Genomic DNA, 12698 nt, shown 5'->3' on the forward strand with positions numbered 1-12698 from the left:
CGGCCACGGAGGAGCCCAAGACGGTGGCGCCGGCCACGGAGGAGCCCAAGACGGTGGCGCCGGCCACGGAGGAGCCCAAGACGGTGGCGCCGGCCACGGAGGAGCCCAAGACGGTGGCGCCGGCCACGGAGGAGCCCAAGACGGTGGCGCCGGCCACGGAGGAGCCCAAGACGGTGGCGCCGGCCACGGAGGAGCCCAAGACGGTGGCGCCGGCCACGGAGGAGCCCAAGACGGTGGCGCCGGCCACGGAGGAGCCCAAGACGGTGGCGCCGGCCACGGAGGAGCCCAAGACGCTGGCGCCGGCCACGGAGGAGCCCAAGACGCTGGCGCCGGCCACGGAGGAGCCCAAGACGCTGGCGCCGGCCACGGAGGAGCCCAAGACGCTGGCGCCGGCCACGGAGGAGCCCAAGACGCTGGCGCCGGCCACGGAGGAGCCCAAGACGCTGGCGCCGGCCACGGAGGAGCCCAAGACGCTGGCGCCGGCCACGGAGGAGCCCAAGACGCTGGCGCCGGCCACGGAGGAGCCCAAGTAACGCCATTGCAGCTTTCCTGACGCTGGCTGTTGGAGGCTCCTGCTTCGGGTCGAACGTGGGGCTAAAGATCCCTTTTGGAGCTGCTTCAGCCGCTCGTTAATTCTGACGCTCTGGGCATCGCTCGTCCCGCTCCTTTGTACCAATTGCTCAATAAATATGATCTTGACTTGATGCTGTGTCCCGGTTCCTGGCTAAACTTGTGTGAGCGTGACACCACCCCCGCCCTCCAACGTGCAAGGTTGTATAGTGATCTGTGAAGCTGTTGCCAAGCCTTGAGCTGTTCTATCCACTGAGGGATTGGAGGCTTTTCCAATGAGGTCCTTGGTTTCATGATGCTGCAATGTATCCTTGGGTGCGAGGAGCTTGGTAGCCGTCACACCATGGGGGACATGGCCATGGCTCATGTGAGGGTAATGGTGGTCGATTGACACGTGCTCTAGGAGCCGAGGTGGAACGTCCCCGTTTGACCTGGGGCCAATTGGTGACACTGCTGTGGCCCTTCAGACACTGCGTGTGTCACGGCCTGAGCGCGAGCTCGGCTGGCTGCATCGGTCGGTGCAGAGCCTCGACGTGCGGGGGACGTTTCCATTGAGCAACGTGACCAACGAACCATAGCAAGAGATGACTGATAGTCGTCGCAAACTTACCCCCTAGAGACACCTGGAGCTTTTCATGACTCCTCGGAATGTATAGAGCCCCCAATACAGGCGGTCCTCGACTTGCCAGCCAGCTTTGAATGTAAAACTTGGTATTGACTCAACGAGAACCCGCACTTGCAAACTGAGCCACAGTATCTTGTTCAGAGGAGCGATCCTCTGCAACATGGAGTGAGTGCCCTCGTGCATGGGGAGCGGTCTGTAGAGGTTATCGCGCTGCGCTACGGAAGCGATGACCCAATCTATAATAGAGGGTTTTTTCGGTTGGATCTCGGAACTATATAAGTGTCGTTAAACCTGCCACCACCCGACAGCCATTGACCAGCCCCCCTCATTAATATTCATGAACAGGTTACATCCTCCAAATGGACAGCCCCCCCCCCATTATTACCGACGATAATGAGCCAAGAATGTCTGTGTGCAACGCTCGTGAAGTCACTCCACGTCGACCAGTCCCCCTCATTAACAAACATGAACAGGTTGCATCCTAATCATGGACCTTCCCATTAGTAATCATGAGCAGGTGACGTCACCCCACATCGAACAGCCCTCTCAATAATCATACTGGTAGGAAACGTAGTGGACTGGAGGCCCAACCGGGATGAATTCACAGGAGGCATGGGATTAATTGTGTATGTCTGTGGATGTCTGCCCACGTGTATCCGGATAAAATGGGAGGGGTGGGGTTGGGTGGAGAGGGGAGGGTGGGGAGGGGCTGGTTGGGAAGGGGAGGGTGGGGAGGGGCTGGGTGGGGAGGGTGGGGCTGGGTGGGGCTGGGTGGGGGGAGGGAGGGGTAGGGGGTTGAGAGGGGTGGGGGGTGGGAGGGGTGGGGCTGGGTGGGGAGCGGCTGGTCACCCCGTGGTGCCCTTATAAAACTAAACGTTTAACCTACTCACGCCGGCTTGTGCCCGCCCTCACAGTCGGGAATATTTGCGGAATACACCACGTGGTGCCGCCGTTGACCCTGGCCATTGACCGAGCAACCCAACGTTCCTTATCAGCTCCCTCCGCAGGAATGTGTTAAGGTGACGTCCTCCAAATGGACACCCCCCCCCCATTCATAATAATAGCGGCTGACGTCACCCCACATGGGGGGCAGAGGCGCCTCCTCCCCCCTCCTCGCATACAAATGTAGTGTGTAACCTGAGGTACACACACTGTTGTAGGAGGCAACGCGTTTATTAAACAATTCATTGTACACCGAATTTCGTTGTTAAGTGTGGTTAACTTGTTCTAGGCTGCTCATTATGTGCGTGTGTGTTAGCGAGCTTGATGCCCGAAACGAGCCCCGAATCCCCTCGGCCCTCCCCTTTTATCCCCTGGCCGCGCCCCTTGCTGCATCAAGGCATGGTTCCCCGCTTCTGGTCACGTGCCCTTTACTCCAACAATCGGAGCTCCTCGCTTCAGGTGAAGTGCCCTTAACTCCAACAATCGGAGCTCCTCGCTTCTGGTCACGTGCCCTTAACTCCAACAATCGGAGCTCCTCGCTTCAGGTGAAGTGCCCTTAACTCCAACAATCGGAGCTCCTCGCTTCAGGTGAAGTGCCCTTAACTCCAACAATCGAGGCACCGGGCGCTCGGCGCCCCTCCAACACTGGAGCTGGCGCGACACCCAGAGACCTCTAGCTGTGTCTCTACACAAAGGCAGAACCCTCACGTCACACGATCTCCGTAACGCTATTGAGACATAGAAGTAAAAAGGACGTCAAGATGAACAAGGGATTATAACCTTTAAATGAAATAGGTCTGTTTCACCGCGCTCTTACAAATTGCACACGCATTCATGCAATGAATATATCACGTCGCGGTCTGCTTTTCGCTTGCAAGTTTCAGATTTACTGCAATACACCCGTCCTTGGATGGGCAAAAGGCGAGTGGATGATATTGGTCGCGAAAGCCAACGTTTAAAGAAATGACCGGAGTTTGTCACTGGTATTGGCTGCGACCAAGATTCAATCTTACCGATCCTAAGCCTACCTAGGTCTACTCGGCCTCTAATCAGTTCCGAGTACGGTGTGTAAACATTAGGGAGACAAAGGTGGTCAGGCATGGTGCTCGCGACCCAACCCCCTCGTGTACCGATCCGGCATTAAGTGCTACTCACTAATAACACATGGTCCTACAGTCTTTGTGCGCGTGTGTGGGGGGAGTGGTAGTGCAATGGTTAGCATGCTGTGCTACTCAACTGGCGACCAATGTTCAATTCCCGCTTACGATCAACACCAGTGACAATTAACTGAATGGGACCTGGGCCTCCCCTCGGTCGACTCATGAACAACAACATCATGCAATCAGTAACTCGGCAAGCCACAAGACAAAGGATGCAATAAACATTATTAGAACTCCAGAATGCAATGCTGTGGACGTCAATTAGTGGATAATACCCTGAGTGAATAGTTTACCTGATTATATCCACCGTAAATAATGCGTGTTGTCTCCTTTTGATGAGATGTTATCCACAGAGGAAACAGCGCAAACCACATTCTTCCAATCACAAGAACACAACACTGCCAAGGTCAATGTGAAATAAAGACATTGACGTTTACGTTACCAGAGGGTGACCATTTCCTTACATTCCAAGACCCTTTCTCAGCTGGTTTCTGGACCAAATCTCAACACAGTAAACCACAATCCTCAATATGTGATCTGACAGTCGTCTAATTATGTTTGGAGCTCATCCAAAATTCGTGGACACCAATATAATTGTAATCTGTGATCCCATCAAACCCCTGTAGAGGACCAACATCTATCTGGGATTCATGAGGAGGGGCTCTGATCATCCCTAGACCCTGGTTAGGTGTTTGGCAATATTCTCCCCCATCCCATTACCCCCCAGAAGATCAACATCACAGTGGCGCAGCTTGCTCAGTATAACGCCAAGTACAGTGCAAAATCAAAACTCTAATGGTTGCTTCGCGTGTCACGTGAGACTTGTTTAACAATCATCGGGCGCATGCAGCATGGAACCAATTAATTTGTATTCCAATGGGGAGTCAATTGGTAAAGGCGGAAACACATAGTGTGGTGGTGGTTCGCCAAAGTTGTAGTTTGGGATCTCTGTTATCCAGACACAACTGGAAACACATCTTAACTAAGAACTTTCGTGACTGCAGGAATTCATATTCTTTGGTTCTTTCGGTCAAATCAAGTAGAATAAAAAAAATAACCAGGACGTTTCGACCGCTTGTGTTGCAATCGAAACGTCGTGGTTATTTGTTATTCTTAAAATAATTTTTATTTTCATTCTACGTGACTTTACCGAAAGAACCAAAGAATATGGAAACACATCAGTGGGTGTGTGTGTACGTAGGGCAGCTGTTAAAGTCGGTCCGGGATGAAATTATGACAAGCAACTGAGAGTGGGAATGATTGCTTTTGAAACATGGAACTTGATCATGAAAGCCAAGTATCAATCTGCACAAGGAAGACCGTTAAAACATTCTCAGTACGCTAAATACTGCCGACTTTTATACGTGGATACGATGGACATTTACAAAAATATGAAAAGTGTGCAAAGACGAATGGAGAGATGAACGTTTGAAATTACGTTGAAAAACAGACGAGCACGTGAACAGACGCAGTTTAGTGACATCGTTGAAGCTGTTAATGAAAGTCGACCTGGGAAGGAGACGTCGCCCCAACACGCAGGAGGCACAGACCCAGGCCACCCCTCAATCCCAGTTTCCTTGTTGGGATAAACCTCGCCACTCCCTCTCGGCGCTCCTCTCGGACGATCCCAAAGCATATTGGAGGGGGGGTGGAGGTGGGGATGCTTGAAGGGGTGTATGAGATGGGGTGGGTGGGGGGGTAGTGGAGGTGAGGATGTGTGGGGGTGGAGGTTGAGATTTGTGGGTGGTAGTGGAGGTTGGCATGGGTAAGGGGGTGGTGGAGATGGGAATGATTTTTTATCCATCAGCACTGCCGCGTGAATGAGCCCCGCCTGAGCACGTGCCTCCAGAGCCACTCATTGAGGGGCTTCATGGGGTCATTAAGCACCGTGGCACACGCACCGGGATGGGCCCCACTCACTCCTCGTGCTCATTGGCCGCGCGTTTATGGGGCACGTGGCCCCAATCATCCGACTCCCCCACACCCCGCACCTCGCTGGGTATAAAGCGGAGGTGTGGCGAGCAGGTGTGAGGGATATAGACTTGTTTTGTTCAAGCATCAGCGCTCGCAACATTACCAAAAGATGCAGTCATCGGCGAGTCTCATGCTGGTGGGCGCGGTGCTGATGGCGTTGGGAGGCTGTGAGTTCTCGCGCCACTGCCAGGCACCCAGGGATCGATTTGGGTCGATGTGGGCTCGAAGCTTTGATGGTGTTAGGGACCCATTTTGGTTATTTTACTTCGTCCCCTTTTGCTGTTAACCACCAACCGATGCCGACTCCATTACCATTGTTCTACAGTGGCTACTTGGGTTCATTTTGTGCCGTTGCACCTACCAACAACGAATGCGGTCGTACTAGTTCGTGATTCCATAGGCTTCGATTTACCCCCACCCTCGCCCATTCCCACCCCGATCCCAGGGACCACGAGGGGCTGCGTGGACGCTGCGACGATTCGCGGCGACCCGGCAGCGTGGCGGCAGGCGGCCGAATCCGGGGAGATCTCGAAACTGAACCTTGCTGTGAGTAACGCATCGTGTGACAACCGGTTCGTAAACCTTGTGGTGTGGAACTGGTGCATCTGCCGGTCTCGTTGGTCTATTGAAAACGATAAATCTTGAGTGCAAGCGACGCTTTCTGCCACCACTGGCCTCAATGCGCATCTGACATGCCACGGGTGAGTGGTGTGGGAAGCTGCGTCTTGTCTGCTGATGGCCCGCGTCCTGTCACCTGGCCCTATGCCAGGTCCGGCACCACTTTCACAACGCAGGTGCCGACTTTCTAACTGGAGACGAAACTGAGGAACCGGCCACGGTGGAGCCCAAGACTCTTGCGCCGGCCACGGAGGAGCCCAAGACGCTGGCGCCGGCCACGGAGGAGCCCAAGACGCTGGCGCCGGCCACGGAGGAGCCCAAGACGGTGGCGCCGGCCACGGAGGAGCCCAAGACGCTGGCGCCGGCCACGGAGGAGCCCAAGACGCTGGCGCCGGCCACGGAGGAGCCCAAGACGCTGGCGCCGGCCACGGAGGAGCCCAAGACGCTGGCGCCGGCCACGGAGGAGCCCAAGACGCTGGCGCCGGCCACGGAGGAGCCCAAGACGCTGGCGCCGGCCACGGAGGAGCCCAAGACGCTGGCGCCGGCCACGGAGGAGCCCAAGACGCTGGCGCCGGCCACGGAGGAGCCCAAGACGCTGGCGCCGGCCACGGAGGAGCCCAAGACGCTGGCGCCGGCCACGGAGGAGCCCAAGACGCTGGCGCCGGCCACGGAGGAGCCCAAGACGCTGGCGCCGGCCACGGAGGAGCCCAAGACGCTGGCGCCGGCCACGGAGGAGCCCAAGACGCTGGCGCCGGCCACGGAGGAGCCCAAGACGCTGGCGCCGGCCACGGAGGAGCCCAAGACGCTGGCGTCGGCCACGGAGGAGGCCAAGACGCTGGCGCCGGCCACGGAGGAGCCCAAGTAACGCCATTGCAGCTTTCCTGACGCTGGCGGCTGTTGGAGGCTCCTGCTTCGGGTCGAACGTGGGGCTAAAGATCCCTTTTGGAGCCGCTTCAGCCGCTCGTTAATTCTGACGCTCTGGGCATCGCTCGTCCCGCTCCTTTGTACCAATTGCTCAATAAATATGATCTTGACTTGATGCTGTGTCCCGGTTCCTGGCTAAACTTGCGTGAGCGTGACACCACCCCCGCCCTCCAACGTGCAAGGTCGTATTGTGATCTGTGAAGCTGTTGCCAAGCCTTGAACTGTTCTATCCACTGAGGGATTGGAGGCTTTTCCAATGAGGTCCTTGGTTTCATGATGCCGCAATGTATCCTTGGGTGCGAGGAGCTTGGTAGCCGTCACACCATGGGGACATGGCCATGGCTCATGTGAGGGTAATGGTGGTCGATTGACACGTGCTCTAGGAGCCGAGGTGGAACGTCCCCGTTTGACCTGGGGCCAATTGGCGACACTCCTGGGGCCCTTCATCAGGCACTGCGTGTGTCACGGCCTGAGCGCGAGCACGGCTGGCTGCATCGGTCGGTGCAGAGCCTCGACGTGCGGGGGACGTTTCCATTGAGCAACGTGACCAACGAACCATAGCAAGAGCCGACTGATAGTCGTCGCAAACTTACCCCCTAGAGACACCTGGAGCTTTTCATGACTCCTCGGAATGTATAGAGCCCCCAATACAGGCGGTCCTCGACTTGCCAACCAGCTTTGAATGTAAAACTTGGTATTGGCTTAACGAGAACTCGCACTTGCAAACTGACCCAAAGAAGTATTTTGTTCGGAGGAGCGATCCTCTGCAACATGGAGTGAGTGCCCTCGTGCATGGGGAGCGGTCTGTAGAGGTTATCGAACTGCGCTACGGAAGCGATGACCCAATCTATAATAGAGTTTTTTCGGTTGGATCTCGGAACTATATAAGTGTCATTAAACCTGCCACCACCCGACAGCCATTGACCAGCCCCCCTCATTAATATTCATGAGCAGGTTACATCCTCCAAATGGACAGCCCCCCCCCCCCCCCCCCCATTATTACCGACGATAATGAGCCGAGAATGTCTGTGTGCAACGCTCGTGAAGTCACTCCACGTCGACCAGCCCCCCTCATTAACAAACATGAACAGGTTGCATCCTAATCATGGACCTTCCCATTAGTAATCATGAGCAGGTGACGTCACCCCACATCGAACAGCCCCCTCAATAATCATACTGGTAGGAAACGTAGTGGACCGGAGGCCCAACCGGGATGAATTCACAGGAGGCAGGGGATTAATTGTGTATGTCTGTGGATGTCTGTCCACGTGTATCCGGACACCCGGTTATATATCAATTGCGCTCCTAGTGGGCATTACTGGTAGGAAACGTAGTGGACTGGAAGGCCAACCGGGATTAATTCACAGGAGGCAGGGGATTAATTGTGGATGTCTGTGGATGTCTGCCCACGTGTATCCGGACACCCGGATAAAATGGGAGGGGTGGGGCTGGGTGGAGAGGGGAGGGTGGGGAGTGGCTGGTTGGGAAGGGGAGGGTGGGGAGGGGCTGGGTGGGGAGGGTGGGGCTGGGTGGGGGGTGGGGGGAGGGAGGGGTAGGGGGTTGAGAGGGGTGGGGGGTGGGAGGGGTGGGGCTGGGTGGGGAGCGGCTGGTCACCCCGTGGTGCCCTTATAAAACTAAACGTTTAACCTACTCACGCCGGCTTGTGCCCGCCCTCACAGTCGGGAATATTTGCGGAATACACCACGTGGTGCCGCCGTTGACCCTGGCCATTGACCGAGCAACCCAACGTTCCTACCAGCTCCCTCCGCAGGAATCTGTTAAGGTGACGTCCTCCAAATGGACACCCCCCCCCCCATTCATAATAATAGCGGCTGACGTCACCCCACATGGGGGGCAGAGGCGCCTCCTCCCCCCTCCTCGCATACAAATGTAGTGTGTAACCTGAGGTACACACACTGTTGTAGGAGGCAACGCGTTTATTAAACAATTCATTGTACACCGAATTTCGTTGTTAAGTGTGGTTAACTTGTTCTAGGCTGCTCATTATGTGCGTGTGTGTTAGCGAGCTTGATGCCCGAAACGAGCCCCGAATCCCCTCGGCCCTCCCCTTTTATCCCCTGGCCGCGCCCCTTGCTGCATCAAGGCATGGTTCCCCGCTTCTGGTCACGTGCCCTTTACTCCAACAATCGGAGCTCCTCGCTTCAGGTGAAGTGCCCTTAACTCCAACAATCGAGGCACCGGGCGCTCGGCGCCCCTCCAACACTGGAGCTGGCGCGACACCCAGAGACCTCTAGCTGTGTCTCTACACAAAGGCAGAACCCTCACGTCACACGATCTCCGTAACGCTATTGAGACATAGAAGTAAAAAGGACGTCAAGATGAACAAGGGATTATAACCTTTAAATGAAATAGGTCTGTTTCACCGCGCTCTTACAAATTGCACACGCATTCATGCAATGAATATATCACGTCGCGGTCTGCTTTTCGCTTGCAAGTTTCAGATTTACTGCAATACACCCGTCCTTGGATGGGCAAAAGGCGAGTGGATGATATTGGTCGCGAAAGCCAACGTTTAAAGAAATGACCGGAGTTTGTCACTGGTATTGGCTGCGACCAAGATTCAATCTTACCGATCCTAAGCCTACCTAGGTCTACTCGGCCTCTAATCAGTTCCGAGTACGGTGTGTAAACATTAGGGAGACAAAGGTGGTCAGGCATGGTGCTCGCGACCCAACCCCCTCGTGTACCGATCCGGCATTAAGTGCTACTCACTAATAACACATGGTCCTACAGTCTTTGTGCGCGTGTGTGGGGGGAGTGGTAGTGCAATGGTTAGCATGCTGTGCTACTCAACTGGCGACCAATGTTCAATTCCCGCTTACGATCAACACCAGTGACAATTAACTGAATGGGACCTGGGCCTCCCCTCGGTCGACTCATGAACAACAACATCATGCAATCAGTAACTCGGCAAGCCACAAGACAAAGGATGCAATACACATTATTAGAACTCCAAACTGCAATGCTGTGGACGTCAATTAGTGGATAATACCCTGAGTGAATAGTTTACCTGATTATATCCACCGTAAATAATGCGTGTTGTCTCCTTTTGATGAGATGTTATCCACAGAGGAAACAGCGCAAACCACATTCTTCCAATCACAAGAACACAACACTGCCAAGGTCAATGTGAAATAAAGACATTGACGTTTACGTTACCAGAGGGTGACCATTTCCTTACATTCCAAGACCCTTTCTCAGCTGGTTTCTGGACCAAATCTCAACACAGTACAGGTCCCTGCAGGGTGGGCTGGTAGGAACATTGGAATTTTGCGCAATTTTATGACATTGTTACGTAAAATTGTGCAAATTGAGAGCGTCTTCCCACCTTTTTGCCCTCAAAATCGTTGAGGGTTCTTCGGACAAATTAACCTCTGTAGAGGAATGGAATGGTGAAATCCTTATTGACTGCATCTGCTCATTTGGAGCAATGTATCATAAAATCGTTAAGGGCTGGGCCGAAAAATGACAACAATTGCATTTTAAAAAAAGAATGACAACAATTGCATTTTAAAATTAGGAATTGTTTCCCGGTATACGGTAGTATGGGGCTTTTGAAAGGGGACGGACGGACGGACACATTAATCTATTGCAGGCTGGTACACTCAGTTTACAACTTCGTTCCTACCAGTAAAACCACAATCCTCAATATGTGATCTGACAGTCGGCTAATCATGTTTAGAGCTCATCCAAAATTCCTGGACACCAATATAATTGTAATATGTGATCCCATCAAACCCCTGTAGAGGACCAACATCTATCTGGGATTCATGCGGAGGAGCTCGGATCATCCCTAGACCTTGGTCAGGTGCTTGGCAATATTCTCCCCCATCCCATGACCCCCCAGAAGGTCAACATCACAGTGGCGCAGCTTGCTCAGCATAACGCCAAGTACAGTGCAAAATCAAAACTCTAATGGTTGCTTCGCGTGTCACGTGAGACTTGTTTAACAATCATCGGGCGCATGCAGCATGGAACCAATTAATTTGTTTTCCAATGGGGAGTCAATTGGTAAAGGCGGAAATACATAGTGCAGCTGTTAAAGGCTGTCCGGGATGAGAATGATGGCAAGCAACTGAGAGTGGGAATGATTGCTTTTGAAACATGGCACATGATCATGAAAGCCAAGTATCAATCTGCTCAAGGAAGACCGTGAAAACATTATCAGTACGCACAATACTGCCGACTTTTATACGTGGATACGATGGACAATTAAAAAATATATGAAAAGTGTGCAAAGACGAATGGAGAGATGAACCTTTGAAATTACGTTGAAAGACAGACGAGCACGTGAACAGACGCAGTTTAGTGACATCGTTGAAGCTGTTTATGAAAGTCGACCTGGGCAGGAGACGTCGCACCAATACGCAGGAGGCACAGACCCAGGCCACCCCTCAATCCCAGTCTCCTTGTTGGGATAAACCTCGCCGCTCCCTCTCGGCGCTCCTCTTGGACGATCCCAAAGCATATTGGAGGGGTAGTGGAGGTGGGGATGCTTGAAGGGGTGTATGAGATGGGGTGGGTGGGGGGCGTAGTGGAGGTGAGGATGTAGAGGTTGGGATTTGTGGGTAGTAGTGGAGGTTGGCATGGGTAAGGGGGTGGTGGAGATGGGAATGATTTTTTATCCATCAGCACTGCCGCGTGAATGAGCCCCGCCTGAGCACGTGCCTCCAGAGCCACTCATTGAGGGGCTCCATGGGGTCATTAAGCACCGTGGCACACGCACCGGGATGGGCCCCACTCACTCCTCGTGCTCATTGGCCGCGCGTTTATGGGGCACGTGGCCCCAATCATCCGACTCCCCCACACCCCGCACCTCGCTGGGTATAAAGCGGAGGTGTGGCGAGCAGGTGTGAGGGATATAGACTTGTTTTGTTCAAGCATCAGCGCTCGCAACATTACCAAAAGATGCAGTCATCGGCGAGTCTCATGCTGGTGGGCGCGGTGCTGATGGCGTTGGGAGGCTGTGAGTTCTCGCGCCACTGCCAGGCACCCAGGGATCGATTTGGGTCGATGTGGGCTCGAAGCTTTGATGGTGTTAGGGACCCATTTTGGTTATTTTACTTCGTCCCCTTTTGCTGTTAACCACCAACCGATGCCGACTCCATTACCATTGTTCTACAGTGGCTACTTGGGTTCATTTTGTGCCGTTGCGCCTACCAACAACGAATGCGGTCGTACTAGTTCGTGATTCCATAGGCTTCGATTTACCCCCACCCTCGCCCATTCCCACCCTGATCCCAGGGACCACGAGGGGCTGCGTGGACGCTGCGACGATTCGCGGCGACCCGGCAGCGTGGCGGCAGGCGGCCGAATCCGGGGAGATCTCGAAACTGAACCTTGCTGTGAGTAACGCATCGTGTGACAACCGGTTCGTAAACCTTGTGGTGTGGAACTGGTGCATCTGCCGGTCTCGTTGGTCTATTGAAAACGATAAATCTTGAGTGCAAGCGACGCTTTCTGCCACCACTGGCCTCAATGCGCATCTGACATGCCACGGGTGAGTGTTGTGGGAAGATGCGTCTTATTCTTTGTTTTTTCGGTAAAGTCACGTTGAAGAGAAACAACAAAATAACAAAATATATATAAAACAATAAAAATTCTCACGACGTTTCGACCATAACTCAAACGGTCATCATCAGGTGTGTCGGTTTGCATAAATTTATTTTTAAAACTGCACATTTATTTATTTATAAAAAAAACGTTGGCGTCACGCGCAGCGATTGGCAGTTTGCCCAGGACTAGTCCATCTATTTTTTGAAAAGAGGGGGGAGACGACATTTTTTATAATGTATGCTGTCTGAAAGCCACTGTAAGCGTGAACAATCAATCAAGAACTGAAATGATTTATCAAATCTTTCCAA

The 12698-nt window shown here is 53.6% G+C and overlaps 1 protein-coding gene and 1 long non-coding RNA gene across 2 annotated transcripts; both read left to right on the plus strand.

The window, feature by feature from the left end:
- Positions 1-5296: 5296 nt before the first annotated feature.
- On the plus strand, positions 5297-7374 carry LOC142929321 (uncharacterized). The gene is made up of 4 exons (XM_076070431.1): positions 5297-5438; positions 5717-5817; positions 6041-6399; positions 7197-7374. Exons 1-4 carry the CDS (start codon positions 5381-5383, stop codon positions 7372-7374), a joined length of 696 nt encoding a protein of 231 aa, XP_075926546.1. The 5' UTR covers positions 5297-5380.
- A 4022-nt stretch (positions 7375-11396) lies between these two features.
- On the plus strand, positions 11397-12425 carry LOC142929311 (uncharacterized). The gene is made up of 2 exons (XR_012945590.1): positions 11397-11800; positions 12079-12425. It is a non-coding gene; the product is annotated as an uncharacterized LOC142929311 (long non-coding RNA).
- The last annotated feature ends 273 nt before the right edge of the window (positions 12426-12698 follow it).

This window comes from Petromyzon marinus, chromosome 29, assembly GCF_048934315.1.
Source record: "Petromyzon marinus isolate PM22_M1 ecotype Great Lakes invasive population chromosome 29, UKy_Petmar_22M1.pri1.0, whole genome shotgun sequence".
Classification (NCBI taxonomy): domain Eukaryota; kingdom Metazoa; phylum Chordata; class Hyperoartia; order Petromyzontiformes; family Petromyzontidae; genus Petromyzon; species Petromyzon marinus.